The sequence below is a fragment of the Mobula hypostoma genome, chromosome 2 (genome assembly GCF_963921235.1).
Source record: "Mobula hypostoma chromosome 2, sMobHyp1.1, whole genome shotgun sequence".
Lineage (NCBI taxonomy): Eukaryota > Metazoa > Chordata > Chondrichthyes > Myliobatiformes > Myliobatidae > Mobula > Mobula hypostoma.
The window spans coordinates 163,902,615-163,916,274 of record NC_086098.1 but is presented as its reverse complement, the minus strand read 5'-3'; the positions used below and the strand labels follow the sequence as shown (position 1 = coordinate 163,916,274).

The following is a 13,660-nucleotide window of genomic DNA, read 5'->3' as shown; positions in this document are numbered from 1 at the left end:
TGATATTACACCAGCCTAAATTATCACAGGCAATGAATTCTCTGCTCTGGCATTCAAGTGCTTTTTAATAGAGTTTTTCCAATTCATCCCACATGGACTGGGAATTGCTCTGTGTTGCTGCAGACTGTATGTCATTTCGATTGTGTCATCTTGTCGAGGCCTTTTATTGTTTTTCATTTTCATTCCCAGGATATATTTATTTCTTCCCTGAAGATTTGATGTGCTCACTTGCCATTTAAGAAAATATGAATCGTAAATTCTAAACTGTTCAATTTGAGATTTAACCTTTTCTTCTCAGAAGGTCAGATCTCTGTAGGAAGCTGAAGACATTCCCTCTGCCCAGCACAGTGCTTACAGAGCTGGTGTGTACCCCTGCGCTCTGCTTAAAGCCCCATGATTCATTCATGGAGATCTCTGCCATCAGATGTAGGAGTTTTGAATGTCAGCACGCTCAAAAGCTGGTGCTGAGACACTGCTAAGTAGACTAAAGATTGCAAACTCAAATCTAATCAGTTAAGCAGTTGATGAAAGCAGACTAGATGGAGCAGGAAGATTTGAGACATTATAATGAGTTGGACATGATGGTAAATGTTCCAGACACCTGCAGATGGAGACCGACAGGAGTACAGGGTAGACAAAGAGAAGGGCATGAAAAGCATGCATCACCTTGAACTGGTGATGGACAAGGGGAGATTTCATCAAGAACACATACCCACCCCACTCCCCCAATCCCCACTTGTGTAGGTGTATAATACCGGTGTGTAAATTGGTACATTCCTTCTCAAACTCTCTTTGAAGAATAAGGTGGATTCAGAAGTCTCGGTAAAACATGTCCAAACATTATGGATAATGTAACTGAACTACAATGACCTGTGACAGACAACACCTCAATTCAAACTCTGCAAGTGACTGGCTGGACTGCACAAAGGGTACACTCCAGTGGTCCCACAAGGAGGCAGCATGAGTGGATACAGTAAGGTGGTGGGGGTCACAATCTAGAGAAAATCTACAGATGCTGGAAATCCAAGCAACACACACAAAATGCTGGAGGCACTCACAGGCTAGGCAAACATCAATAGAAAAGAGTACGGTTGACGATTCAGGCCGAGACCCTTCATCGGGACCTGATGAGGTGGTTGGTCTGGTATGTGAGATAATTTTCTTCATTAACTGTGCTTACAATATTCTGAAACATTAGTTAGGAATACCACATACATTTCTGGTAACCACACTGCAGGACATGACTGGACTGGGGAGGGTGCAGAGGACACTGCCTGGATGGAGCAGTTCAGGCCTGGAGAGACTGGAGAGTCTGGGTCTCTTCTCCCGGAAGCGGAGGAAGAAGCAGGAAGAATCTGAAATGAAGAGAGAGATAGATGGGGTAGAAAGAGAGGAACCTTTTCACAGCAGAGGTATCTGCTCCGATGGTGGGGGTACTTGCTGATGGATGCTGCTTTCTTGTGGCAGCACTCCTTGTAAATGTACTCCAGAATTGGGTAACTGTCCACATCTTCTGCCTTTGCTCATTCTTTTGATATGAGGAAGAGTGAACGAATTCACCAGGGCTCAGGAACACTGGAGAGTCCACATATGCAAAAGGTTGGCATCACTGTGGTCTGGGATAGCATAATGAAGTCCTCACTAATTTAAATAATGGACATGAATTGAATTCCTGCACCTCGTTCTCTATCACTACTCTACCAACACTCCTGACTCAAAAAAATCCCCACTACTGCCTCCTCTGCCAACATGAGCTACCCAAGCTGAAGCAGGATGCACTTTCACAGCATGGGCTGCAGAGCAGTGCAGACTGTACATGGTCAGTGTAGTCAGTTTGTATATGGACAGGAGAACCAAGTGTGGAACCTCTGATCAACCAGCCCATTGGTTCACTGGGATCACCAAACCACTCCAGTGAAGAGGTGAGGGGGTGAGTCACTCACCACCTAACAGCCACCCTCCTGTAGGCACTGATTTTTGTGGGTGGTTCGGTTAGGGTCCTGGCTAATGGTGATTATGGGTGGGTCTCAGTGATGGGGAGGCCGCCCGACTCTCCTGGTGGAGATGGTCACTGCCTGACACTTCAGTGTGAACATTATGGCTGTGTGCCCGACTGTTGTCCAGGTCTTGCTGTGTGCAGGTTGGGCTGCTTCATGAGCTGAGGAGCTGTGATGGAACCAAATACCATACCACCATTAGTGACCACCTCAATACTGGCTTGGGCAGTGGGCAGTGGATGTGGAAAGTGGAAGCTGATGTGGACAATGGACACCGGATGGTGGACGTGGAAGATGAATGTGGAAAGTGGACGTGGAAGGTGGACGTGGAAAGTGCATGTGGAAGGTGGATATGGAAGGTGAAAGTGGATGTGGAAAGTGCATGTGGAAAGTGGACGTGGAAGGTGGACATGGAAGGTGGATGTGGAAGGTGGACGTGGAAGGTGGACATGGAAGGTGGACGTGGAAAGTGCACATTGAAGGTGGACGTGGAAGGTGAACATGGAAGGTGAACGTGGAAGGTGGACGTGGAAGGTAAACATGGAAGGTGAACATGGAAGGTGGACGTGGAAAGTGCATGTGGAAAGTGGCTGTGGATGGTGGATGTGGACATGGAAGGTGGACGTGGAAGGTGGACATGGAAGGTGGACATGGAAAGTGCATGTGGAAAGTGGATGTGGACGGTGGATGTGGACATGGAAGGTGGACGTGGAAGGTGGACGTGGAAGGTGGACGTGGAAGGTGGACGTGGAAGGTGGACATGGAAGGTGGATGCGGAAGGTGGATGTGGAAGGTGAACATGGAAGGAGAACATGGAAGGTGGACGTGGAAAGTGCATGTGGAAAGTGGATGTGGACGGTGGATGTGGACATGGATGGTGGACGTGGAAGGTGGACGTGGAAGGTGGACATGGATGGTGGATGTGGAAGGTGGACGTGGAAAGTGGATGTGGAAGCTGAATGTGGAAAGTGCATGTGGAACGTGAACATGGTAGGTGGACATGGAAGGTGAAAGGTGGGTAGTAGATGATGGCTGCTGGATGTTGTCAGTGGGTGGTAAATGATGGATTGTGGACATTTTCAGTGGATGTGGCCAGTTAATAGTGGAAATTTTCGGTGGTCAGTGTCAGTGGACAGTGGGTAGTGGGCGGTAGTGGTAGACATTGTCGGTGGATGTGGACAGTTGATAGTAGATGGTAGTGGTGGGCATTGCTGATGGACATGGACAGTTGACAGTGGACAGTAGTGGTGGACATTGTCGATGAACAGTGGGTAGTGAAGACAATAACCTATCCCTCAATGTCAGCAATACGAAGGAATTGGTTGTTGAGTTCAGAAGGAGTAGCGGACCGCACGACCCCATTTACATCGGTGGTGCGCAAGTGGAACAGGTCAAAAGCTTTAAGTTCCTCGGAGTCAATATCACAAATGATCTGACTTGGTCCAACCAAGCAGAGTCCACTGCCAAGAAGGCCCACCAGCGTCTTTACTTCCTGAGAAAGCTAAACAAATTTGGCCTGTCCCCTAAAACCCTCACTAATTTTTATAGATGCACCATAGAAAGCATTCTTCTAGGGTGCATCACAACCTGGTATGGAAGTTGTCCTGTCCAAGACTGAAAGAAGCTGCAGAAGATCGTGAACACACCACACAAACCAATCTTCCGTCCTTGGATTCACTTTACACTGCACGCTGTCGAAGCAGTGCTGCCAGGATAATCAAGGACATGACCCACCCAGCCAACACACTTTTCGTCCCTTTTCCCTCCAGGAGAAGGCTCAGGAGCTTGAAGGCTCGTACAGCCAGATTTAAGAACAGCTTCTTTCCAACTGTGATAAGACTGCTGAACGGATCCTGACCCGGATCTGGGCCGTACCCTCCAAATATCCGGACCTGCCTCTCGGTTTTTTTGCACTACCTTACTTTCCCTTTTCTATTTTCTATTTATGATTTATAATTTAAATTTTTAATATTTACTACCGATTTGTACTCCAGGGAGTGCGAAGCGCAGAATCAAATATCGCTGTGATGATTGTATGTTCTAGTATCAATTGTGTGGTGACAATAAAGTATAAAGTATAAAGTATTAGTGGACAGTAGCTGCTGGATGTTGTGGGTAGACAGTGGAAGTTGTTGGTGGATGTAGATTGTGGATGTGGGCTGTAGATGGTGGACCATAGACATTGGTGGTGTTCAGAGGGGTAGACGGTGTGAGGTACATGCTGACATGGACGGTAGATTGTGAAGCTATGAAGGACACTCCCTGAGGAATTTCTGCATGTTTCAGAATGTGCTCCATGGCATGCTGAGCACTGACTGTGGGTGTGTCAGTCCTCTGGGCCACAGAGCAGTGAGAGGGAGCTTAGGAGAAGGAGCTGACAGCAAAGTTTGTTCCTAAATGGATGTTTTCACATTATGCCCTGTCACATTGTTCTGTTGTTTGAAGTCTCTCAATAAAGCGCTCTACACCGCCAGCATGCAGAAATGTTCGAAGGATATCATCAGTGTTTTGTTTAATCCTAGAGAAAACAACACTTCCTGAGAAAGAAGTTTGCTAATAATTCTTGGAAGGAAATAAGATATGCCTTCTGGGACCATTTCCTCAACTGTGTGGTGGCTGGGTGATGCTTGGCCGGACCCAGGCAGAGGACCCCTCGGAGACCTGCAGTCTGTGACTAGCTCCATGGATCTCAGTCCAGCGGCAGTGGTATGACTGCTGGTATCTCCACTGAAAAATAAATCGTCTGAAAGGGATTCTCAGCTCAGAAAATAACAGCACTAGAACTCAGTGTCCATAACTCAGTTGCAGACGGGCAGGAACCCTGCTCTCCATTGTATGAACCATAGTTACCGACTACCACAGCAAGACTTTACAATCTGCCCTCAGCATGTGGGTGTTGTCTTGCCTCTGCCTGTCCACAGCTGCTCTGAGAAGGGCACGTTCCTTCCTGAGCAGCTGTTGATTTGTATGTTTGATCAGCCCACAGGTTGCTTAAGAGTCCAGACCAGGCAGAGCTGGTAAGGAAGGTGGGTTTCATTCCCCTTTGCAAAGTAGTGGGGGCCATTCAAACATTCAGCCGTCTCATGCACATTCTCCTGAGCCTGTGCATCTTAAACCATAAAACATAGGAGCAAAGTTAGGTCATTCAGGCCATCAAGTCTGCTCTGTATTCCATAAAACATAGGAGCAGAATGAGGCCATTTGGCTCATCGAGTCAGCTCTGCCTTTCCATCATGGCTGATCCTTTTTCCCCCTCCCCAGCCTCATTTCCCGGCCTTCTCCCTGTAACTTTTGATACCATGACCAATCAAGAACCTGTTAAGCTCTGCCTTAAATACACCCAATGACCTGGCCTCCACAGCTGCCTGAGGTAACAAATTCCTCAAATTCACCACTGTCTGGCTAAAGAAATTACTCTGCATCTGTTTTAAATGGATGCCCCTCTATCCTGAAGCTGTGCCCTCTTGTCCTAGACTCCCTCACCATGGGAAACATCCTTTCCACATCCACTCTGTCTCAGCCTTTCAACATTCGAAAGGTTCCAATAAGATCTCCCTCATCCTTCTAAATTCCAGCGAGTACATACCCAGAGCCATCAAACGTTCCTTGAAGGATGTGAAAACCATAGAAAGGGTGCAGGGGAGATTGCCTTATGAGAACAGGTTGAGTGAACTTGGCCTTTTTTCCTTGGAGCAATGGAGGATGAGTGGTGACCCGATAGAGGTGTATAAGATGATGAGGCATTGATCGTGTGGATAGTCAGAGGCTTTTTCCCAGGGCTGAAATTGCTGGCACGAGAGGGCACAGTTTTAAGGTGCTTGGAAGTAGATACAGAGGAGATGTCAGGGGCACATTTTTTATACAGACAGTGGTGAGTGTGTGGAATGGGCTGCTGGCGACGGTGGTGGACGCAGATATGATAGGGTCTTTTAAGATACCCCTGGATAGGTACATGGAACTTAGAAAAATAGAGGGCTATGGTAACCCCAGGTAATTTCTAAGGTAAGGACAGGTTCGGCACAACTTTGTGGGCCGAAGGGCCTGTGTTGTGTTGTAGGTTTTCTTTGTTTCTATCTACGTGGAGCATTGACCCAGGAAAGCAGCATCCATCATCAGGGACACCGACCACCCAAGCCATGCTCTCTTCTTGCTGCCGTCATCGGGAAGAAGGTACAGGAGACTCGGGACTTACACTGTCAGGTTCAGGAACACTTATTACCTCTCCACCATCAGGCTCTTGAACTAGAGGTGATAATTTCACCTGCCCTTCATTGAAATGTTCCCACATCCCATGGGTTCACTTTCAAGGACACGTTATCTCATGTTCTCAATATTTATTGCTTATTTGCACAGTCTGTTGTCTTTTGCACACTGGTTGAGTGCCCAGGTTTGTGTGATCTTTCATGGATTCCATTATTGTTGTAATTCTATTATGGATTTATCGAGTATGCACACAAGAAAATGAATCTCAGCTTTGTATATCATGACATGTATATACTTTGATAATAAGCTTACTTCGAATGTTGTCTACTTCCTCAAAGGATTTCAATAGATTTGTCAGGCAAGGTTTACCCTTAAGGAAATCATGCTGACTTTGACTTATTTTATCATGTGCTCCCTAGTACCCTGAAACCTCATCCTTAATAATGGACTCTAACATCTTCCCATTCGTTGAAGTCAAGCTAACTGGCCTATAATTTCTTTTCTTCTGCCTCCCTCCCTCCTTAGAGAGAGGAGTGACATTTGAATTTTTCCAGTCCTCTGAAATCATTCCAGAACCACTTGATTCTTGAAAGATCGTTACTAATGATCTTGGCAGAGAGGATAAATACAGAGAGATACCTTCTGGTCAGTGAGAACATGATGGGCCAAATAGCCTATTTCCTTACTGTATGACTCTTGTAACTTCTAAAAATACAAATCTTGATCATTTTAACTTAACAGCTCTCTGTGGGTTGAGTGCATAATCTAAAACCCTCCATATGAGGGAGGGTCTCCCCAACATACCTTCAGTAGCCTGCCCTTAACCCTGCCTCCTCATCACATGGCCAGCCTACGGGTAATTAATGTCTAGATACTCCCTGGCATGAGCTTAGCCTCTGTAAACCCACAGGACTCTCCAAAAACAGCCTTAGCTCTGTCCATGTCCCCAGTAATCGGTTCCAGAAGATTTCTCACTGCAGACGTTAAACTAAAGGGGGCAATAATTTCCTGGTTTCGAGCAGCGATGGAAACTTGGACTCGGGAGAAAGGAACATAAATTCGGCAATTACACGGCAATTAAACTCGGCACTGATAAAAGTCACAGATGGAAGCTCGTTTTAGTTTGATCAGTTGGGATGGATTTGGGGTAAGATGCATGGGTTGACAATGTTGTCATGGCAACCCTGTTAAATTGTGCACTGCCTCAGTGCTCACTTACCGTGCGTTTTCGAGAGGGTTAAAAGTTCAGTCTAATTTGATCAGATGTCACTTCTAATATAGTCATGAGTCCTTTTTATTTCCCAATGTCATATTTCATTACACGACTCAATCATTTCAGAGGTCAAATGGTTGCAAAAACGTGATTGGTGAATAACAATGGCATCAGCCAGATTTAACTCCAAGCTGCTTGAGTTGGTGGAAAGGGGAATTTTGACTTCGTTTCATCACCAAATGTATGGAGACCGAGTCTGTATGCAGACAATGGCCCTCCCGTTGAATTTAGTAATCAGAAAGCAAGACGTTTTAACAGTGGTCAATGGGTTTTGATGTGTGAAGGGGCTGGGATGGACATCACCTCCCCACACCCACCCCCCTTTCCGGGAGAGGCACAGCAGGAGGTTCTTCAGAGCAACAGCATTAATGAGCAGAAATTCGATAGTAATGCAAGGCTGTGGAGGAATATCCACGGGAGGGGGACCAAAGAGGGGGAAAGAGAGGAGTGAAGAGGAGAACCGCTGAGGGAGAAGTGAAGGTGAGGACCATTGACGGGGGGAGAGAGAAGAGGAGAAACATTGGAGGGAGGAGGGAAGAGAAGGGGAAATACTTGGTGAATTTGAGGGGAATATGAAGAGGTGGAGGTATAGTCCACATGACCTCCACAACTGGAGTGTGGGGGCTGAAGTCTGGGAAGTTTGTAAAAGAAGACAAATAAATCATTGAAAGTGACAGTCATCGTCAGAGTGCAGGGGAGTGGAACTAATCTAAGAGTTCTCTCAAAGGGGCCAGCACAGTCACAATGAGCTGCATTTCACCCACTGATGCATCAGGTCAACAGCAGACATAATCTCACAGGCTCTCCACTTCCACTCTGCTACAAAAGACCAAGGCATCCACAAGTCATACATCAGGCTACTGTTTACTGATTACAGCTTGGTGTTCAAACCATCATCACTCACTACTAATCACCCAGCTTCAAAACCTGGGCATCTGCAACTGGATCCTTGACTTCCTCATTGGGAGACTACAATCAGTGTGGATTGGAAATAACACCTTTTCCTCACTTACTATCAACACAGGTGCACCTCAAGGATGTGTGCTTAGCCAACTGCTCTACTCCCTCTATGCCCATGACTATGTAGCTAGCCACAGCTCACATACCACTTACAAATTTGACAATAACTTCACTTGTTGTTGGCAGAATTTCATACAGTAACAAGGAGGCATACAGGAGCAAGATAGATCAGCTGGTTGAGTAATGTTGCAACAACAATCTTGCTTTCAATATCAGTAAGACCAAGGAATTGACTGTGGCCTTCAGGAAGGGGAACTTGGGAGAACATGCTCCAGTCCTCATCAAGGGGTCAGCAGTGGAAGGGGTGAGCAGTTAAAGTTCCTGGCCTTCAACATCTCAGATGATCTGTCCTGGGCTCCAACACATTGGTGCAATTATAAAGAGGGCACACCAGTGGGTTAACCTCAATAGGAGTTTGAGGAGATATGCTAAGTCACCAAGGACTCTAGCAAAATTATACAGATGTACTGTGGAGAGCATTATGATTGGTTGCATCACAGTCTGGTAAAAGAGGCTGCAGAGGGTTGTAGTTCCATCACAGGCACCCCTCCCCACCATCAAGGGCATCCTCAAGAGGTGATGTCTCAAGAAGGCATCATCCATCACTAAGGATCTTCACTATCTGGGACATGCCCTCTTCTCATTACTACCATCAGGGAGGAGGTAAAGGAACCCGAAGACCGACACTCAATGATTCAAGAACAGCTTCTTCCCCTCCACTAGCAGATTTCTCGATGGTCCATGAACCCATGAACATTACTCTGTTATTCCATTTGTTGAACAATTTATTTGTTTTTTATTGTGAGTTATAATATATTTTTATGTCTTGCAGTGTACTGTTGCCAAAAAACAGTACAATTCACAATATGCCAGCAATAATTCTGATTCTGAGTGTTGTTCTAGGTTTTATGGACTGAGACACTCATGGTGTCCATGGAGTTACAGAGGGACATTCTGCAGGAGGAATTCTGCAAGAATTGGTGTCTCTGTTGTCCAACATGCTCAGCACACATCACAGTGGGCATACTGGGCAGGGTTGCGGAGAAGGATTAGAATAGGGCAGGGAGAGGTGCTTATAACCCCAGTTCCTCCACTTTCTGCAAGGCAATGCTTTGCCTTTCCCTGTTGTTTTAACTGTGGAATCAGGAACAGAACAGACATGCCAACATGACTGTAGCATGCTGGAAACTTCAGATTTACTTGTACAGGGAGTCTAATGTCTGCTTATTGGTTTTGATCTATTATTGTCAATTGTACTGGGATGCAGTGAGTTAGTGTGCCTTCCTGACAGATCACTCCATAAAATATATTGAGTAAAAAGAAAACAGAATGCAGGATGTAGTGTTGCAGCTACGGAGAAAGTGCATACTCTGCATCTACAACAGTATGGCCCCACAAACCTAGAGAGGGCCTCTTTTTTTTTCCAACATACACAAAATGCAGGAGGAACTCAGCAGTTCAGGCAGCATCTATATAGGGGAATGAACAGTTGACCCTTCACGGAAAGGAAGGGGGAATAAGCCAGAATAAGAAGGTGGGGGGAGGGGAAGGAATACCAAGCTGGCAGGTGATAGGTAAAGCCAGGTGAGGGGGGGGGAGGGTGGGATGAATTAAGAAGCTGGGAGGTGATAGATGGAAAAGGTAAAGGGCTAAATAAGAAGGAATCTAATTTGAGAGGAGAGTGAACCATGAGAGAAAGGGAAGGAGCAGGGGAACCAGGAGGAGGTGATGATCAGGTGAGGAGAAAAGAGATGAGAGGGAAATCAGAATGGAGAAGGAGGGAGAAGGGGAGGGGGAAGGGGAGAAATTATCAGAAGGTGGAGAAATCGATATTCATGCCATCAATCTGGAGAATACCTGGTCGGAATATAAGGTGCTGTGCCTTCGACCTGAGTTTAGCTTCATTTCGACAGTAGATGAGGCCATGGACTGACATGACAGAATGGGAATGGGTAGAGGAAATAAAATGTGTAGCCATAGGGAGATCTTACCTTTTGTAGATAGAGCACCTTTACTTCTTTCAACCATTGCAGCTATTCTGGTAAGGGTGGGAAGGCTGTTTTACAAATTACACCCAGCGACGACGAAGGACCAGTGAGAGATTTCCGGGCCAGGCAACCAAATGGAGATGGTGTCTCCATCTGGACCAACATCTCTACCACTGGACACATTGCAGTTTGATTTCTCCCAGACCTTGGGAGTGTTTCCAAGAATGAGCAAACTCATCACAGATGTAACTCACCTGATTAGCTGGCAGGTATTCCTGTCCGCCGTCTGTCAGGCTCATGTACATATTGTCCCCATCAAACTGAAACAGAAAAGAGAAGAGAATTCAGCATCTGAGAATAAAACTGATGCATTATAGCATTCTGACCACAAGGCCCAGAGCCTCCCAGCAGCTCTTGTATGAGCTGGGTCCTTGTTTCTTCATCCTTTGCCCACTACTGGGCTCTGTATAGACCACTCACCTTCAGGTAAACACTATCCTGATCCAGGTCTCAGTCACACACCAGGAAGGCCAAGTCTCAGGACCATACACCCATCACAGAGCCATGAAGGGAGTCACCTTCCCAGTACCTCGGCTACCTCTGTTGTGGCTTGTGGCTCTTTAACAACCGGAGGCCATCCTAGGGCGGAGACGCAGTGAAAGAAGGCATAATCCACTCCAGTCTCTGCACTTGATACTGGGCACCATGTGGAGTTTGCACATTCTCCCTGCAACCACCCGGGATGCTCTGGTTTTGACGCACACAAACACATGCAAGTTGGCTGCTGTAAACTATCCCAAGATGTAGATGGGAGGGAGAATCTGGGAGGGGGTGGGGTGGGGTAGGGAAGTTAGTTAATACACATGCACGCACACACACAATTATACACAAGGACACACACAGACACATGGAAGATAGAACATAGAAATCTACAGCTCATCACAGGTCCTTTGGCCCACAATGTTGTGCTGACCATGTAACCTACTCTAGAAACTGCCTAGAAGTACCCTACCGCATAGCCCTCTATTTTTCTAATCTCCATGTACCTATCTACACGCTTGTAAGAGTCTCTTAAAAGACCCTATTGTATCCATCTCTACCACCATTGCTGGCAGTACGTTCCACGCACCCACCACTCTCTGTGTGAAAAACTTACCCCCCACATCCACCTTGTGCCTACTTCTAAGCATCTTAAAACTATGCCCCTTCATGTTAGCCATTTCAGCCCTGGGAAAAAGCCTCTGACTATCCACACAATTAATGCCTCACATCATATTATACACCTTTATCAGATCACCACTCATCCTCCGTCACTCCAAGGAGAAAAGGCCAAGTTCACTCAACCTATACGATAGGAATACTATAGGATCTTTTAAGAGATTCCTGAATAGGTACATGGAGCTTAGAAAAATAGAGGGCTATGGGTAACCCTAGGTAATTTCTAAGGTAAGGAGATGTTCGGCACAGCTTTGTGGACCAAAGGGCCTGTATTGTGCTGTAGGCTTTCTATGTTTTCTACATTTTCTATTCTTATAAGGCATGCTCTCCATTATCAGGCAACATCCTTGTAAATCTTATCTGCACTCTCTCTATAGTATCCACATCCTTCCTGTAGAGAGGTGAACAGAACTGAACACAGTACTCCAAGTGGTGTCTGACCAAGGTCTTATATAGCTGTAACATTATATCATGGCTCTTGAGCTCAATCCCATGGTTGATGAAGGCCAACACACCATACTCTGTCTCAACAACACTGTTAACCTGCGCAGCAGCTTTAAGTGTCCTATGAACATGGACCCCAAGATCTCTCTGATCCTCCACACTGCCAGGAGTCTTACTATTAACGCAATACTCTGTCTTCATATTTGACCTACCAAAATGAACCACTTCACACTTATCTGGGTTGAACTCCATCTGCCACTTCTCAGCCCAGTTCTGCATCCAATTGATGTCCCACTGTAACCTGACAACCCTCCAGAGTATCACAACACTCCTAAGCTTTGTGTCATCAGCAAACTTATCAACCCACCCTTCTACTTCTTCATCCAGGTCATTTATAAAAATCACAAGGAGGAGGGGTCCCAGAACAGATCCCTGCAGAACACCACTGGTCACCGATCTCCATGTAGAATACGAACCATTTACAACCACCCTTTGCCTTCTATGGGCAAGCCAATTCTGGATCCACAAAGCAAGGTCTCCTTGGATCCCATGCCTCCGTACACATGGACACATACCTACAAACACAGACACACACCCACAATAACACACATACCCACCAAATGTAGATACACACCCACGATCTCACACATACATACAAACACACAGACACAGAGCCCCAACTATCTCATGTTACAGTGGTACTATCCAATGACTTTCTGCAGGTTGTCCCTATCTGGGCAGCAGAAGGAGAGTGTTCATTGAGGGTCTTTCTGGTTCCGAGCTCAGTGTAGGAGGGATGGTTTATACTCAAACCAACTGCAATGGAGATCAACATAACATCTGTGTTTACTACTGCTGCACACTTCTGTTTGCTTTCTGTGACTGGTGGACAAGATGACCCCTGTACATCAGTCCTTATCATCCCATCACCACTGTTTCCAAAGGGGATCTGAATCACAGTCAGGTTTAATATCACTGGCATATGTCATGAAATCTGTTGTTTTGCGGCAGCAGTACATTGCAATACATAATAAAGTAACTATAAATTACGATAAGAAATATATATAAATTAATTAACTAAGTGGTGTAAAATAGAAAAAAATTGTATACTTGGGTTCATTTTTCATTCTGAAATCTGATGATGGTGTGGTAGAGGCTGTTCCTGAAACATTGAGTATGCATCTTCAGGCCCCTGTACCTCCCCCTTGATGACAGCAATGAGAAGAGGGCATGTCCTGGTGGTGGGGTCCTTAATGATGGATGCTGCTGTTTGAGGCATTGCAGTTTGAAGCTGTTCTTGATGCTGGGGAGGCCAGTGCCCATGATGAACCTGGCTGAGTTTGCAATGTTCTGCAACTTCTTCTGATCCTGTTGTCTCACACTGCCCTACATTCCACTGTATCTGTCAATGATTTGCCCACACATTTAATGCAAGTTGTACTGAGCCTCAGCATTATGCTAACAGCTCAAAATCTCTCCCAGTTCTGTGTTATGCGCAACCTTGAAAATAATAATAA

At 45.9% G+C, this 13,660-nt stretch overlaps 1 protein-coding gene across 5 annotated transcripts in view; it reads right to left on the bottom strand.

The window, feature by feature from the left end:
- The window catches only part of tox2 (TOX high mobility group box family member 2), a 195,678-nt gene that overhangs the window by 61,908 nt on the left and 120,110 nt on the right, over positions 1–13,660 (bottom strand). For all 5 annotated transcript variants that reach the window (XM_063040981.1, XM_063040984.1, XM_063040980.1 and 2 more), the window contains exon 2: positions 10,736–10,801. In XM_063040981.1, the coding sequence (XP_062897051.1) occupies positions 10,736–10,801 (66 nt within the window). The remainder of the gene's footprint in view (positions 1–10,735; positions 10,802–13,660) is intronic.